Below are 18669 nucleotides of genomic sequence, written 5' to 3'. Positions count from 1 at the left end.
GAGGGTGTTTTCTAGGTGTTTTTATGTGTTTGTGATTGCCTGCCATTGTTTCCTATGCGGTTCGAGTTCGGTTCGTCGAACGTTCGAAGAACCGAACTCGAACGGGACCTCCGTTCGGCGAACCGACCTCGAGCCGAACCGTGACCGGTTCGCTCATCTCTAGTTAGGAGTAGAGAACATTGCAATTTTACCTTTAGCCAGGCAGAACAAGCTTGAACACAACACAGAGGAGAAGTACGGTGTGTAGCTCACTGAAGGGAGGCTGTCAGGCCTTCAGGTAGGCAGCACAGAGCTGTTTGGATGTAACACCGAACAGATAGCACAAACAAGCTGGGGCCAGTAACACCTAGAGAGACGGGACCCGGCACTTGTAATCGTGGACTAAAAGGGGAGCATTTGCCAGAGCACGGGACTGAGCACAGAAGAGGTACAGAGCATCAGTTTGGGTGGCCGCGGCGCGGCAGCAGAGAGGGAGCCTGGGGAGATGGGACCGAGGTCCGACCCACGAGAGGTCCAGGCTGCCGGCCTGTATGGGCCAGGACTGGGGGAGAGTACAGAGTTGTGCATGGAGGAGAAAGGACACAGATTACTAAACCGGATCCAGCCTCTGACCTGCCCGGAAAGCGACCGGAGTTTCTGATAGCGAGGACCAGCACCTGGGGTGCGATACCACCTGAGCCAGTAAATAAAGTGACTGGAACCCGCACCTGGTGACTCTGTGAGTACCTGCCACCTCCCTGCGCTCCGGCACTCCCGTGGACTGCTGCCCAAGTTCTCACCAACCTCCCGGGCACAGAGAGACTGTGCAGCGGCGGCTAATTCCTGGCCGCATACCGTGGGTGGCGCTGCGAAGCATCCCCACTTCCCATCCAGTACTGCCCTTGGGGGAGAACTAGTCGCAGGAAGGGTCGGCGGCGGAGGAGGCCGAGACCCCAGTCACCACTGCAACAGGTGACACGCTTCCCAGGGGCCCGTCACACTCATTCCATCCCCATCTGTACTGTTTGTTTGCTGTTCTTGTTTAACATGTAGCCGACGGGGTCACGGAGCTGGGTCAGGCCAGTCACAGCTACTCCAAGGAACCACTGGCCCGGTGAAGAGTACCCTAAGGCCCTGTGGTACGCTACATACCTGTTATGATTATTTACTAGAGACATTTTTACAATTTTTTTGATCTTGTAATAATGAATTACTATATTTTAACATACCACTTTATAACATACTTTATGGCTGTGTTAAAATTAAGGCCGCTTTACACGCTACGACATCGCTAATGCGATGTCGTTGGGGTCACGGAATTTGTGACGCACATCCGGCCGCATTAGCGATGTCGTTGTGTGTGACACCTATGAGCGATTTGAATTGTCTCAAAAACGTTTAAAATCACTCATCGGTGACATGGGGGTCCCTTCTCAAATATCGCTGCTGCAGCGCGTACGATGTAGTTCGTCGCTCCTGCGGCAGCACACATCGCTCCGTGTGACGCCGCAGGGACGAGGAAAATCACTTTACCTGCCGCCGCCCGCAATGCGGAAGGAAGAAGGTGGGCGGGATGTTACGTCCCACTCATCTCCGCCCCTCCGCTTTGATTGGGCGGCCGCTTAGTGACGTCTCTGTGACGACGCATGGACCGCCCCCTTAGAGAGGAGGCGGATCGCCGGTCACAGCGACGTCGCAGAGCAGGTAAGTAGTGTGACGGGTCCCGGCGATGTTGTGTGCCACGGGCAGCGATTTGCCCGTGTCGCACAACCGATGGGGATATCGGTACCAATATCGCAGCGTGTAAAGTGTCCTTTATTCTCAAATCTCTAAGTTTTGAGTTATTTTATGACGATTTTGTAAGGTTTTACTCCAGAAACTCAGTTTAAGTTAGTGTGTGTTCACAATGTTTTGGATGCAGTATGTTTCAGCTGCGTCCAAAACGCTGCGTTGTACAATACAAGTACAGTGGATGGGATTTATAGAAATCCCATGCCCACTATGTGTGTGCTACCCGCAGTGTAAACTGACCTGCGTTGCGGCTTTCCGAGCCTCAAGCATGTTAATTCATTGCTGTGGAGACCCAAGCGTTCTCCGTAGGGAGAACAGAAAAGAGAAACCACAGCATCCCGAACCCTGATCATGGGCACAAGCAGCTGCAGACTCCTGCGGAGGAGACTCATAGCCCTGCAGGTCAGGACCTGTCACTTTCAAGGATGCAGGGCGTCCTGATCATGGGCACGTACCCTTAATATTGTATGGATCACAAGAGAGACATAATTATTATATGACGAAAGAAGAAGTTGGGACATTGCAAAGCAGACATGATATCTGCCTGCCAATTGATGTATTGAGCCTTTATACAAAAATCCATCTTAATGATGGTATTGCAGCAATTAAAAAATTTTGGGAATAAAGGATAAAATTATATCATGCAATATAATTATTATAAAACAGGAAACGGTTGTACTAGAGTTATCGAACATGTAAAGGAAGAACACAGTAGCAACCCCTGTTATTTTACTTTTGCAGGACAAATACATATTTTAAGACCAATTTGTGGTTTAGATAGCTATATGTTATTAGTATGCTGTGAGGCAGAAATGATTATTAAAAAAGGGGCATTAGGACTTTGTGAACTGAATGACAAGAATGCTTTACCTTTTTGAGTTATTTTATAGTTAATCCTTCCATATGCTTTTGTAATGTTGCTATTTTTAACTAGCTACTTTGTGTCATGCGATGTTCTGCTCTGCACTAGATCTGGTTCCTCATCGCCGATAATAGCTACACCGTAGCAACAGCGATTCCGGTCTTAGCGTGTGATCCGGTTACTGGTGATCAATTGTATGATATTTGGTGTGGTGTGGAAATATCCTTGTTGTCAGTTTATTTCCTCCCTGTATCTTATTTCTTCATGTGCACATGTTGTCTCTCCCCTGTGTCTGATTGCAGTGAGAATGTGTTTTGGTTCTCTCTTGTCTGCGTTATTTGTGGGGTTTGTTACTTTGGTCCCAGCCCTCCTCAGGGGTGGAGGAGAGGGGGTGTAAGACTAAGGTACGGGCAGGAGTTGGGGTCATGCTAGTAGTCCAGACCTCTCTACCATCAAGCGTACCTCTGGAATAAGGGACAGTGCAGGATCACCAATCTGAGGGCTAGTCTATCTGCCCCTGCTCTGTTACCCATCAGTCCCGTGACATTTTGTATATGCTGTAGTGAATTAGCTCTGGTAGGCAATGGCAGGGATGCAGTAAAGGCAGGGACACAGGTTTTCAGTCCAAAATTTCAGTGTTTTTTTCACACTGATAACGAGCAGAAAAACACAGTCTCAGTTCAGCCAGGTATGCAAAGAAAAAGTCCAGCTTGTTTAACAGCATAGCAAACGACGCGGATGTGCCAGTGTGCCGTCCCCGCGTCAGCAGCCTGCCGCCGCTGCTGGGATCCGGATCCGTGGTGGCTCGAGGGGTCTCCGGACCCCGGGGTCGGGGTCGCATGGCCACTCGGAATTACAGTAAAGGCGGGTTATTTACAGGGGATTGTATGGACAGTTCATGACGCCACTCGTGGTGCGTGGTAAGATGGAGTATAACCGCTGCAATGGGGAGTACTCGGTGGCGATGGTGTGGGCAGCCAGCTGTCTAACCCCTCTATGGGTAGGGGGAATGCCCCGGGACTCGGTGTTGGTGACGGGAAGGTGCCGTTGGAACGATCAGGGGGTTGTTTGTGTACTCACTCAGTCCAATAACACTGACACCGACAACTGTGGTAAACCAAAGTTCTGGACACCACTACCACTTGTGGGGAGTACGCTTGGATCCTGTGCCTGTTGGTGTTGCCTGTTAGTCTGTGACCTTTTCCTTGGCACCTTGTCCTCTAGTAGGTCCCTATAGTATGACACTAGTCGGGTCCCGCTCACCAGTATGGCTAACTGGGTGAGCTTGCTCTTAGGATTCACGCTTGGGATTTTCTGGACCGTGTGAGTGGAAAGTCCTAGTCCCCTCGTTGCGCTAGTACCCCAATGTTGGAGCGGGTGGAGAACGGATCTTGAAGGCTCCGTCCTCGTCGGGTAAATTGTCAAGACGCCTGAAGCTTCTTCCTGACTCAGGACCCACGTACCCCGTAGCCCAGCTCCTGTCCTCTCCTCTCTCTCTCTCCTCCAACACTTCACCGCTCTGTGACCTCTCCTCTCGAGAGTAAAGGGTGCTTTACACGCTGCGACCTCTCTAACGATATATCGTCAAGGTGACGTCATTAGTGACGCACATCCGGCGCCGTTAGCAACATCGCAACATGTGACACCAAGGAGCGACGATCAACGATCGCAAAAACGTCAAAAATCGTTGATCGTTGACACATCGCTCCTTTCCATAATATGGCTGCTGCTGCAGGTACGATGTTATTTATCGTTCATGTGGCACCACACATCACTATGTGTGACACCGCAGGAACGATGAACATCTCCTTACCTGCGTCCACCGGCAATGAGGAAGGAAGGAGGTGGGCATCATGTTCCGGCCGCTCATCTCCGCCCCTCCTCTTCTATTGGGCGGGCGCTTAGTGACTCCGCAGTGACAACGCTATAACGCCGAACGCACCTTCTCCTTGAAGGAGGGATTGTTCGGCGGTCACAGCGATGTCGCTGAAAAGGTATGTGCATGTGACGCTGCCGTATCGATATTGTTCGCTACGGCAGTGATCACCAGATGTCATACGATGATGATGGGGGCGGGTGCTATCGCGCACGACAACGCTAGCAATTGCTAGCAATGTCACAGCGTGTAAAGCACCCTCTACTCTCCAACTCACTGACCCGTGACCTCTCCTCTTGAGAGTCACTCCACAACTGACTGTCTCCTGACACTCCTGACCTCCCCTTAACCAACCCCCCACGTGGGTGACCCTATTCCACTCAGGCTGTCCACTGGTGTACTGGTGTGTCTGGTGGGTGTGGTGCAGAGTTTCCTAGGATTTTCATTAGCTGTTCTTGGCAACACCAATGGTTAGGGGTCCGTAACCAAGGAGGAGGTGGATATTGTACAGGAGGGCAGATTGCACAATACCCTGTGACGACCTGATAGGGCAGGGCGTCACACTAGTCCATACAGGCATGTTTTTTTCACAAAACCTGCTTTAGCTTTCCAGCCCAACCACCCACCACAGTGAAAAGTTGTGGCTGCCTATTTATAATGTCCTAATCCTGCAGCTGTGGAACTTGGGCTTTGCCCAAAAACCCACACAGAGAAAGTCTAAGCCAGGTTTGACCCCCTTCCCTGCTGGTCACCAGTGAAAAAGGCACTTGCTAGGAGCAATATATCTCCCATCTACCACATACCCCTTTTGTTCAACCCTGAGTGTGTGGACACACACCATACATTGGGCTATTCAGCTAGCCCATTCACTCCGGGACCCCTAATTGCACACTGATTTCAACTCCTCCAAGATGGTTTATCGCCAAGCCTCAGACACCCAATTCATCTTTAATTGGACTTTGGACTGGGGCTCATTAACATTGTCCTGCTTGATTACAGAGCTATGTCCAGGAAGATCGGAGAACACACCCAGAGGTGACAGAGTCTTCCCAGCAGGAAAAGTAGACAGCAAGATATCTCCACCAAGGCTTTCCCTATCCTTACCAAGCTTCTGCAAATTGACATGGTAAGCCTGCCTCTATTTTCACTGACCCGGCAGGTGTACCTTATAGTTCACTGTCCCCACCAGAGTGGAGATTAACCTTAAATGGCCTGGCTCCTGGCATCACCAGCAGACTATTGGCTCGTTTCCAGAGAGATATATTGGCTGTGCCCAGCAATATGGAGGTGGGGACTAGAGATGAGCGATGTTCGAGGTCCGAGGTTCGCCAATTTAATGTTCGAGTGATTTTGGGGGGGTGTTCGAGACGTTCGACGAACTCGAGCCTTTTGCTAAAAGTTCGAGAGTTCGAGTTACATTCGAGAACAGTTCGAGCACCAAAAGCGTGGCTTTTCACAGTAGGTATGTGCGCACCTTTCGTATCTGCATGCGTCCTGCGTCCCCAGCACAATCCCTCTCTCTTTCATACTCACCGATCACGGGCGTTTCGCTGCACGGCTGTCACAAATCTCCAGTGGCACTTCCTCTTTTGAAAATGGCTGCCGCTTCATTATTCAATTGGTTATTCCGTGCTTTCCCAGCCCATCGGCGCCCATGATTGGTTGCAGTCAGACATGACACACGATGAGTGACAGCTGTCTCACTGCAAACAATCACAGCCGCTGGTGGGTGGGTCTATATCGTGCAGAAAAATTAATAAATAAATTTAAAAAAAAAATGCGGTTCCCCCCATATTTGATACCAGCCAGGATAAAGCCACACGGCTCTCTCCTCTCTCTCTTCTCTCTCTCTCTTTCTCTCTCTCTGTCTCTCTCTCTCTCTCTCTCTCTTTCTCTCTCTCTATTTCTCTCTCTCTTTCTCTCTCTCTTTCTCTCTCTCTTTCTCTCTTTCTCTCTCTCTTTCTCTCTCTCCCTCTCTCTCTCTCCTCTCTTTCTCTTTCTCTCTCCTTTTCTCTCTCTTTCTCTCTTTCTTTATCTCTCTTTTTCTCTCTCTCTCTTTTTCTCAGTCTCTCTTTTTCTCTTTCTCCCTCTCTCTCGCTTCTCTCTCCTCTCTCTCTTCTCTATCTCCTCTCTCTCTCTTCTCTCTCTCCCTCTCTCTCTTCTCTCTCTTCTTTCTCTCTCTCAGACCTGGCAATGATCAGCTGATGCGGTCACCTGACGGAATCAGCTGACACTATACGTCGAGCGGTGAGGCTGGCTTTTTACCGCCCGGCCGGCTAAACTATCAGCTGATGCTGTCGGACAGGAGTCTGCACAGAAGTGTGTAGTTTCTTGTTTTTTTTTTGCACTGATGCATCAGCTGATTGTATAAAAGCCGTTTATACAATCAGCTGCTGTGTCATGTGATTCAGGCCCTTGAACCTGACACATCATCTGATCGCTTTGCCTTCCAGCAAACCAATCAGATGCTATTGGATCCGGATTGGATGGCACGGGACCCTTGACCCAGGATTACTGTGAAGGGGGGTTCTTTATTTCAATAAAGATGGAGTCACTAATTGTGTTGTGTTTTATTTCTAATAAAAATATTTTTCTGTGTTTTGTATTTTTTTATCTGTACTAGAAATTCATGGTGGCCATGTCTAATATTGGCATGACACCATGAATTTCGGGCTTAGGGCCAGTTGATAATATACAGCTAGCCCTAACCCCATTATTACCCAGTGAGCCACCCGTCACTAGGGCAGCTGGAAGAGTTGGATAGAGCACCAGAAGATTGCGCTTCTATGAAAGCGCCATTTTCTGGGGCGGCTGCGGACTGCAATTATAATAAAAAAAGGGCTTCCCTTTATTTTTGGTTCCCAGCCAGATACAAATAGGCAGCTGGGGGTTGGGGGCAGCCCGTAGCTGCCTGATGTACCTGGCTAGCATACAAAAACATGGCGAAGCCCACGTAACTTTTTTTGGGGGAAAAAACTGCTGCATACAGTCCTGGATGGAGTATGCTGAGCCTTGTAGTTCTGCAGCTGCTGTCTGCTGTTTGTCTGTATGGAGGAGAGCATATCTGAGGAGAACTGTATCTGTATCCGAGGAGAGCTGTATCTGGCTAGCATATTTTTGTATGCTAGCCAGATACAGCAGGCAGGTACGGCTGCCCCCAACCCCTAGCTGTTTATTTGTACCCGGCTGGGAACTAAAAAAATAGGGAAGCCCTTTTTTTAATTATTTCATGAATTTCATGAAATAATTAAAAAAAATCAACATAGGCTTCGCCCCATTTTTGTGTCCAGCCAGGTACAACTAGGCAGCTGTGGATTGGAATCCGCAGCACAGGTTGGCCCGAGCTTTCTGGACGCCTCTGTTGTGAATTGAAGTCCGCAGCCGCCCCAGAAAATGGCGCTTTCATAGAAGCGCCATCATCTGGCGCTGTATCAACTCTTCCAGCAGCCCTGAAACCCGGTGGCTTGCTGGGTAATAATGAGTTAATACTAGCTTTGTTTTACTAGCTAGTATTAAGCCAGATATTCTTAATGTCAGACAAGTTTGACCCGGCCATTAAGAATCTCCAATAAAGGGTTAATAAAAAGACACCACACAGAGAAAAAATACTTTAATAGAAATAAATACACAGACACATTTGAGACTCCATGTTTACTACTCCTTGTCAGCTCTCCACGATCATGGTCTTCAGTCTTCTTTCTCCTTTAACCCATGCAGCTCTGCTACATCACACAGCACAGCATAGGAGGAAGACGCTGCTGCTTCCCGTGCAGTCTATTCACTCAGTGAGTGAGCAGCAGCTGCGTGCTGTAAGCGGTGACATCACCACTGACAGGCAGGTTACCATAGCAACGGTGCTCTGATCACGTGATTCCCAGTGCCGCTATTTACCGACTGTGACAGCCAGAACTTGCATGTGGGCTGACTCTGTAAAGAGCGCCCCATGCAGGAACGGGGAGTCAACCATGTGCCAGAGCATCTCGCCGGTACATGGACATGCACAAAGGAGCACCGCGTAACGGAGAGATTCACTGACAGGACCTAGCAATGACGTCTAGCCTTGTGACCAGTCTATGAGATAATAGACACGTGATTGGCCACATGCTATTTTGACATCACGATAGGTCCTAGAATCAGTGCTGGTTACCGGGAGGACGCAGCGATTATCGGAAGGAAAAGCGGCGGGAGACAGAGTGCAGGATGCGTCGCGAGAACCTATAAGTGTTATGGCAATGTTTATTAACTGTATGTGTACATGTATAATGTGTTTTTATGTGTTTGTGTTTGCCTCCCATTGTTTTCAATGGGATTCGTCGAACGGTTCGTCGAACGTTCGTCGAACGGGGCCTCCGTTCGACGAATCGAACCGAACTGTAGCCTTCAGAGGTTCGCTCATCTCTAGTGGGGACATTCAAGATTTTGTTGTCACCTTCCCAGAGCTCCTCAGTAGTTCCATACCGCTCTATAAGGTTGACCATCTGGAACACATTATTATGTCTGTCTGACCCAGCACTGGAGGGGGTGTGTTAAGACTTTCCAGCATTTATCAGCCACTATGAGGTCCACCACAGCAGTGGAGGACAGTACCTTGTGCTGCAACCACTTCTGTATCAGCCACACTAAGTTATAATACTGGGACATTGCTGGCTTCTAAGGGTTAAATTCCCACTGGTGCACCCGCAGCAACCCATTTACAGCAAGTCGTGCCAGGATCTCACTTGCATAGACCTCCGCATTTACTCTAAATTTGCCTTCTGGGGTCCTGATTACAGAAATGGAGCAATGACTTCCTCCCATTAATCCTGGGGTAAACTCTCCCTCATGGCCACGCTCTCAAATGTGGCCAGGTAGGTGTCGACATCATCCGATGGTTCCATTTTAGGGATTGCTGAACGGACCACTTTCTGGACATTGTGGACCCTGTGAAGTGTTCCTGCTGTTGTAGCGCCCCTGAACCTATCAGGGCACTACAAGGTACTGATCCTGTCAAAGATGCAGGGCCTATCCCCAGGGACCTGGAAGACACTATGACCACTGTCATAGTGTAACAGCAAAACACACTATGATCCCAGTTTTTCCCCATCCACAGACTGGTGACAGACTAGAGTTGGACCCAATGGATGGCCACCTAGGGAAGGAGCAGATCCAGTCCACTAGACGACAACCAGGTGGGAGGGGATGGACAGTTAGACAGTCAGTAAGTGGAAGTGAGAGGGATGGATGTAACCGCACTGACAGGAGAGCGTAACGGTGACGCGAGGGTACAGGCGTGTGGTTGCCGGTGGGGTACAGTGGAGTATAGAAGCATAGCACTGACAGAGTACAGAGCCCTAGGTCAGGCAAACGCTCCAGGCACACTTGATAAAATCTGAACAGTGAGGGGACCATCCAGGACATCACTGACCTTAGAAGACCGGGGGCACCAGTAGTAACGGGAGAACCAGGCAACAGAACGGAACATCGACCCTACAGGGTTCACACGTACGGACCAGAGACTGAGAGACTAACAGGAGGGTACCCACAGATGCTCCACGCCATGGGGACCCACCAACTTGAGAAAGGTGCGGGGGAAAGAAGCCAACAGGTCACCAACCCGGCACTGGGACTAAGGGAACAAGAGGTGAAGACTAGCCTTCCTCCGGGTACCAGTTACCAACCGTTGTGAGTACAGAGAACCAATTACACTGCAATCCCTTGTGTGGCCTACCTTTTTTCCGCTCCTAACTCCATCACTTATCCCCCGGGGCCCCGGCCCTACTTGCGGAGGGCCCAACATCCAGGCTGCCGTCAACATCAGCCACAGTGGAAAGACTGTGCAGCGGCAATTCTATCTCCATAACCGCAACCCGCAAGTGGCATCACGACATAAACTTTATTAAATATTCCCCTGTATATAACCACTTTTAAAGTGACCCCCAGGGGCATGGAATCGGACAACAGCCACCCAGTGACATGTCCCAGGAGTACACCGCTTGGGACCCAGTACCCCATAGCCCTGGGGAGAGTCACTGTCTGTAGTGCTATCTCATGCTGTAACAGTAGCTGATTGGTCTCCTGCTGTTGCTGATTAAAGAACTGCTGCTGCTGAGTTGCCTCTTGCTGCTGCTGAGTGGTTTCCATGAGCGCTTTCACCATGCCCTCCATCTCTGCAGATATCCCAGACTGGGATTTGTGATAATCCTTTTACCCAGGATATATATTGGGCCTCAGCCAGAAGCTAAAAAAAATAATTTGCGTTGGCCTCACTGCATTTGCCTGCTTCAGGCCACCAAATGTAGGGAATTAAATCTGATAGGCAATGGCCAGGATGCAAGTAAAGAGGCACACACACGTTTTCAGTTCTAAAATTCAGTGTTTTATTCACACTGATAACAAACAAAAAAACAGTCTTAGGGTACCTTCACACTTAGCGATGCAGCAGCGATCCGACCAGCGATCTGACCTGGTCAGGATCGCTGCTGCATCGCTACATGGTCGCTGGTGAGCTGTCAAACAGGCAGATCTCACCAGCGACCAGTGAACAGCCCCCAGCCAGCAGCGACGTGCAAGCGACGCTGCGCTTGCACGGAGCCGCCGTCTGGAAGCTGCGGAGACTGGTAACTAAGGTAAACATCGGGTATGGTTACCCGATGTTTACATTAGTTACCAGCGCACACCGCTTAGTTGTGTGTGCAGGGAGCCGCGCACACTGAGCGCTGGCTCCTTGCTCTCCTAGCTGCTGTACACATCGGGTTAATTAACCCGATGTGTACAGCAGCTACATGTGCAGAGAGCCGGAGCCGGCAGCACAGGCAGCGTGAGAGCTGCAGAGGCTGGTAACTAAGGTAAATATCGGGTAACCATCTTGGTTACCCGATGTTTATCTTGGTTACAAGCTTACCTCAGCTGTCAGACGCCGGCTCCTGCTCCCTGCTCGCTTCATTTGTCGCTCTCTCGCTGTCACACACAGCGATCTGTGTGTCACAGTGGGAGAGCGCCTTTGAAGAAAACGAACCAGGGCTGTGTGTAACGAGCAGCGATCTCGCAGCAGGGGCCAGATCGCTGCTCATTGTCACACACAGCGAGATCGCTAATGAGGTCACTGCTGCGTCACAAAAAGCGATCCCGGCAGTGAGCTCTCTGTGTGTGAAGCACCCCTTACTTCAGACAGGTATGCAAAGGAAAAGTCCAGCTTGTCAAACAGCATAGCAAAGGACCCGGACATGCCAATCCATTGAGGTATGTTTTTCCCTACAAAACCTGCTTCAGCCTTCCAGCCCAACCACCCACCACAGTGAGAAGTTATGGTTTCCTATTTCTGCTGTCCTAATCTATCAGCTGTGTAACTCAGGTATTAACCCCAAAACCCAGAGTAGCAGAGAAGGTCCAGACCTGGTTTGACCCCCATCCCTGCTGCTCAGCAAAGCAAAAGGCACTTGCCAGGAATAATATTTCTCCTATCTACCACCATACTCTTTACTGCATCACAATGCATCATACCTGTAGCAGCAATGATATTTGGGAACTGGACAGCGTGTCAACGAGCAGCGTTAAGGTGAGTATTTTTGCTCGTTAGCGGTTGCTCGTACGTATCACACGCAACGACGTCGCTAACGAGGCCAGATGTGCATCACGAATTCCGTAACCCCAACGACATCGCATTAGCGATGTTGTTGCGTGTAAAGCGGCCTTTACTGTAGACTGCTTCTTTGACCATTGACCTCCTCCAAGGCTTATAATAGTTCATGAGGTCACAAGGTAACAGGGTACTTCTAAGAAAATAAAGACCTCTCTTACATTTGCTAATGTAAATATCAAAAAGACACTAAACAACAATGGGGTGCACAGTTGGATTGCAAGAAGAAAGCCACTTCTCCCTAGAAGACTGCTTCCAATCTGAAGTTTGCTAAGATCACTTGGACAAACTAGAAGTATGTTTGAACAATGTTTTGTGGATGGATGAGACCAATATAGAGCCGTTACATATAAATCAGAAGCATTATGTTTGGAGAAAGAAAAACACTGCATTACAGGATAAAAATCTCATACCATCTGTGAAACATGATGATGATGGTATCATGATTTGGGCTTATTTTACTGCATCTGAGGCAGTACAGTTTGCAATCGTTGATGGAACATTGATTTCTGAACTACACCATCAAATTCAAAAGGAAAATATCAGAACATCTGTCCTTGAGCTAAATCTCAAGAGGACATGGATCATGCGGCAAGACAACGAACCAAAGCACACAAGTCGTTCTATAAAAAAATGTCTAAAGAAAAATAAAGTTGATGTTTTGGAAAGGCAAAGTCAAAATCCTGACCTTAATTCTATAAAAATGTTATTAAAAGACCTGAAGCTGGGAGATGAAGGAATGGGCTAAAATTCAATCTAGTGGATATGCATCACTAAGCAACATTTATTGGAAACGTTTCAATGCAGCTATTACTCCACAAGGGTAGTCACGCCAGATGCTGAAAACAAGGCTTCCCATACTTTGCCATTCACAAACATTTCATTTAAAAAATTAAAAAGTCTAATATTTTTGACTCATTTGATTTTGTTGATTGCTTGATTTGGGTCTCCATCTAGGACTTGTCTGAAAATCTGCTGTAGTTTAAGGTTAACTTTATGCAAAAATATGGAAATTTCTGAAGGGTTCACAAGATTTCAAGCACCAAAGTATACTACATTTTTTCTATCTTTTTGAGGGTGGGGGAAGATATATCCTTTTAGACCTTATCAGGGCCACAAGCACTCACTCATACAGCAAATCAACAAGTTTGTGTTTGCCATGGTGGTGGATGGCGGGAGGTGAGTGTCGGGTCATAGGTCATAAGTAGTGATGGGCGATCCCCCCGATGGTTGGGATCGGGGAGACTCGCCCGATCATTTTGTAAAGATCGGGATTGAGATAACACAATCTTGCGTCCCGATCACCGATCTTTGACTTTACAGTTTTAGAATGGGGCAAGGGGGCTGTAAAATAAAGAATACAATTAATAATAAGCATTGTCATTATACTTACAGGTCCCGTGACGCATCCTGCAGACTCTGTCTCCTGCCGCTTCTGCTGCCGAGTCTGATCATCACTGTGCCGCACGGTAACAAAAGGACCTTCCATGACGTTATAGCATGTGACCAGTCACGTGTGAATTTTGTATTATCTTATTGGCTACAGACAGGTCACATGGCTATGACTAAATGCTGGTTCCTTTCAGTGCATCTCACAGGTACGTGGTCCTCGCCCAAGCATCTCAGTACACGATATACTCGGCGAGCGCCGTGTACCGGCGAGATGCTCAGGGGCACATGCTCGGCTCCCCATCCCTGCATGTCGGTGCTCTTTACAGAGATAGCTCACATGCAGGGATTAGCTGTCACAGCCGGTGATAAGCGGCGCCAGGAATCAGGTGATCGGAGATCACCGTTGCTATAGTAACCCGCCCGTCAGGTCACAAAGGCAATGGTGGCAGTGGTGGCGTCACCGCTTACCAACCCGCAGCCTCTGCTCACTCATTGAGTGATTAGACACACGGGGACCAGCAGCGTTCTTCCTCCCCTGTGCTGATATAGCAGAGCTGAATGGGTTCAAGAAGACAGAAGACCAGGATCATGGAGGGGTGAGAGGGAGTAATAAACATGGAGTCCCTAAGTGTGTCTGTGTATTTATTTCTAATAAAGTATTTTTTCTCTGTGTGGTATTTTTTTTCCAACCCTTTATTGGAGATTCTTAATGGCTGGGTCAAACTTGGCCTGACAGTAAGAATCTCGGGCTTTATATCAGCTGGTAAAACAAATCTGGTATTAACCCCTTATTACCCAGCATGCCACCCGCCACCAGGGCCGCTGGAAGAGTTGGATACAGAGCCAGAAGATGGCGCTTCTATGAAAGCTCCATTTTCTGGGGTAGCTGCGGACTGCAATTTGCAGGGGGGAAGGCAGAAAGCTTTGGCCATCCTGCACTGCAGATTCTAATCCCCAGCTGCCCAGTTGTACCTGGCTGGACACAAAAATTGGGCGAAGCCCATGTCATTTTTTTTTTATTATTTAATGAAATTCATGAAATAATTAAAAAAAGAGCTTCCCTATATTTTTGGTTCTCAGTCGGGTATAAATAGGCAGCTGGGGTTGGGGGCAGCCCGTACCTTCCTGCTGTACCTGGCTAGTATACAAAAATATGGTGATGCCCATATCATTTTTTGTTTAGTTTTTGGGCAAAAAACTGAAAAAAAGGGCTTTCCTGGATTTTCCATTGCCTGTGAAGGTAACAGCAAGCACTGGGGGTTAGCAGCCACTAGCTGCTTGGATTACCCTTAGCAATAGAAAATGCAGCGGAAGCCCATGTATTTTGTTTTTAATTATTTTTTTAAATAACTAAAAAAAATGTGCTTCCCTGTATTTGATTGCCAGCCAAGGTAAAGCCAGGCAATATATAATGTATAAAAATAAATAAATAATTTTAAAAAATGACGTGGCGCTTCACGGTATTTTTGATTCTTAGCACACATAAAGCTGGCGGCTACAGGCTGCCACCCCCATCTGTCTTGCTTTACCTACCTGGTGATCAAATACAGGGAAGCCCATTAATTTTTTTTTATTTACAAAAATAATTAAAAAAAAAATGCCTGGGCTCAAGTCGTATTTTGATCGCCAGTGAGGTAAAGCCAGGCAGGGGGCTGTGATTCTCTGCAGTCCGCAGCCGCCCCTGGAAATGGCGCAATGTTTCTTAGTGACATTTCCATGCGCTTTACCAAGATCGTACAGTGGCCCTGATGGCGATGGCACTCTGGGTAATAAAGGGGTTAATACCAGCTTTGTATTCTCAGATGATACTAAGCCCGAAATTCATGATGTCACATGGCCACCATGAATTTCTAGTAAACAGTAAAAAAACACAACACAGAGAATTTTTGTTTTATTAGAAATAAAACAATAAAAACATTTAGAGACTTCATCTTTATTATAAAAAAAATTATTCGTCCAACATAATCCACAGGTAGAGCATTGTCAGCTTCATCACTCTGTACAGACACAGTCTATACACAGTGAGAAGCACAAAGTGCCAAGTCAGCTCTGCTACATCGCTCTCTACAGAGCGAGATGCAGGCTGACAGTGAGGGGATGATTGCACTTGTATCTCGCGTATCCCCGTACGGACTGATCTCAGGACAGGAGCGCATCAGCTGCATGAAAATACATGCAGCCAACTGCTCCTATGGGGAGATTGTGCGCCGTGATGCAACACTTGCACAGTGACAATGAAAGTTCTGTTACCAGGACCTTCGATGATGTCATAGTCATGTGACTAGTCTGTAAGCCAATCAACATTCACACCAGACGGTCACATGCTATAACTTCATTGAAGGTCCTGTAAGTCACTGTTGGTTACCAGCGGCACAGCAATGATCGGACTCAGAAGCAGGAGCAGTCGGGAGTCTGCAGGACGCGTCGCGGGACTTGTAAGTATAATAGCAATGTTTTTTAATAATGTTCTTTTTTTTTTTACAACCCCTGGACCCGTTCTAAACTCGATCTGTAACACGAGCTTCCCTGGAAAGCTCATGGTTGGGATCATGTACATGATCACTATGTGATCGGTACGATCCCCGATCTTTACAGATCGGGATAGCCCATCCCTAGTCATAAGGACTCTAGTTATTGTATGTCCCTGCATCACCAACATGTCATTACCAAAGTAATAATCCCACGGTACTTACATGAAACTACCAAAATAATAATCACCTATCACCTATATGTCATTACCAAAGCAATAATCACACTTTACCCTCGTTAGCATCAAAGTAAAGATCAAAATTATTTTACAGGTCAGTTCCAAAACAATAATCATCATGAATTGTCTACATGTCACTACCATAGATCTCAATTGGTCTACAGAAGTATTAGCAATTGGCAAACATTACTCTAAGAATTTACGAAGGTGTCAATAGCCAGGGTCAGAAATTGTGCCTGGATAACTTTTTCCGTTATCAGTTTACTTCTCATTAGTTACTAGTGTGATGCCCTGGACTAGCCAGGTAGTCACAGTTAGGCCCCCGCACAACACCCTTCCCCTAAAAAGGGTACCAGCAGCCAACCTAAAACCCTGAGTCACCCCTCTCAGGTTCGGACGTACACACCAGGTGGGCTGAGCCAGGCAGTTGGCTACGCCCACCAAGGAGTTTGGATGGCCTGAGGCGGAAAAACACAGAGAGTTGAGAAAGGACAGTGAAAGGGAGAGGAAGGAGAGGAGTAGGGAGAGTAACAGAAGAGGAGAGAACGTCTGTCAGGGGTCAGGGTCGTAGCCCGGACACCCTGTGGCCAGGAGGCAGACGGTGGTGACCACCTGCAGGAGCTGGGATTACAGCCGGTGGAACCGTAAGGACCGGGGACAGGTGGTGGCCCGCCGGTACTGAACCGCGGAACCAATTGGAAACCAGGAGCGGTACTCAGACCCAGTACGAGGCCCAGAAGCCACTGGACCGAGTCAGATTAACTGATTGGGGTCTGGACTTGAGGTCCCTTCCCATCCAAGGCCTGACTGAAGACAACAGCCCCCTCAGAGGGATAGTGAGCCACCGCCAAGGCATAGAGATCCAAAGGGCCAGCGTCTTCAGGCAAAAGGGGTTCCCCAGCACACATCAAACTGGGGAGCGGACTACCGTCGCTGAAGTGTAGGCAGTTAAATCTACACAAAAAGGTGCAGGAGAAAGGCGGAAACCACCAACCCGAAGAAAGGGGAGAAGCGCAGCCAGCTGCGGGCACCGTCCACCATCTTGTTTGGTTTACCAGAGACTCCAGTGTGTCTGTAATAGTGAGTACACCAGTACCCTCGGGCCGAGTACCGCACCACACCGCATCAACACTGCCTTACACCAGCATCCCCAGGAGTGACCCCTCGGGCCCCGGGGCCCTCACCCCCTACCCACGGAGGGGTTAACACCAAGCTGCATAACACCGTCCCCGGGAGCCTAGTCAACGGCAGCGGTGGTGTCCATCCATTCACCACAGCCCCGTGGTTGGCGTAACAAACTCTTAATTCCAAAAAACCCCCACCACCGCGCGTAGAGGCGGCGGGACCCCGAGGTCCGTGAGAAGTTTGAGCCACCCGCCGACGAGCACGGATCTGAGCGGCTCGGCAGCCGGCCGAGCCCCGGGGCGGTACACTAGTATATTCTAAGTAAACGTAGTAGGTACAATAGCTCTCACATCTTCCAGCAATCAGCAGATGGCTCAGCTTGGGAGGACAGTTTTCCTCATCAGTGAACCCTTAGGGATCCTCAAATATAAACCTTCTGTTATCATTTGATATATACAACATATGCATATTGGTAAATATATTTAGAATTTTGAAAATGGTACAGTAATTCACTGTTTTACATCAAATAGATCAATACATTAGGAATAGAAATAAAAATCACTCACCCAGGTGTAGAAACTTGGGATGGATGATATGCTGAGGTGAGGTTGCCTGTGCTAATGACAGCACAAAAAGCAGAATAAGGAGATCCTTTAAAATCATTTCCAGGTGCCTGAACTGCTGTGTTGATGGTAATGTTGGTATTTATACATGACGGCAGTGTCATTATGAGCTTTACACAGGGGACACAACACTAACATTTGCTGTTACCAGGGTCCTGATGCACGTACAACAATGCCCCCTGATCAAAACACAGGGGACTGGATGGTTCTACATTCTACTTTAGAAACTGACCACTGGGAGTAATATCAGCAGTTTTATATTGACAAGCAGAAAATAGGCTCAATGTGGACTATATGAAATGTCACACCCTAAACATACCTGATTATTAATTATTTAAGAACTGGATTTATGTTCTAATTAAAATGTAATATACTGGTCATTAGTGATCAAATAGAATTTTGAAACAAAAGTGAAATATCAAAAAGCTGTGCACAAAAAAGTTGGGATTTGGGCATTTTAACATCAATTTCAGACATTTTCTCCAACATTTTAAAAAGAGGGAGGTGCTTACCCAGGAGGGGTCTTACCGACCCCATGACCGAACAATTTATCATCATTTCCACCAAAAAGGTGGTCATGTAAATTATGCCAACAATGGCCTAAATACAATATCTTTCTTGTGGTGGCGCATGGCAGCTGAAAAATGGACCAAATTCACTAAAGCCAGTTTTACACCTTACAATTAGGTATGCGATCTC

General features: G+C 48.0%; 1 protein-coding gene across 1 annotated transcript in view; it reads right to left on the bottom strand.

The window, feature by feature from the left end:
* Positions 1–18010, bottom strand: part of LOC142309831 (elastase-1-like) — a 104843-nt gene extending 86833 nt beyond the window's left edge. Inside the window, exon 1 of the mRNA XM_075347292.1 lies at positions 17914–18010. Within this exon, the coding sequence (XP_075203407.1) occupies positions 17914–18010 (97 nt within the window). The remainder of the gene's footprint in view (positions 1–17913) is intronic.
* Between the last annotated feature and the right edge of the window lie 659 nt (positions 18011–18669).

The sequence above is a fragment of the Anomaloglossus baeobatrachus genome, chromosome 5 (genome assembly GCF_048569485.1).
Source record: "Anomaloglossus baeobatrachus isolate aAnoBae1 chromosome 5, aAnoBae1.hap1, whole genome shotgun sequence".
Classification (NCBI taxonomy): Eukaryota; Metazoa; Chordata; class Amphibia; order Anura; family Aromobatidae; genus Anomaloglossus; species Anomaloglossus baeobatrachus.
The sequence above is the reverse complement of the archived record's forward strand: the minus strand, read 5'-3'. Positions and strand labels throughout refer to the sequence as shown.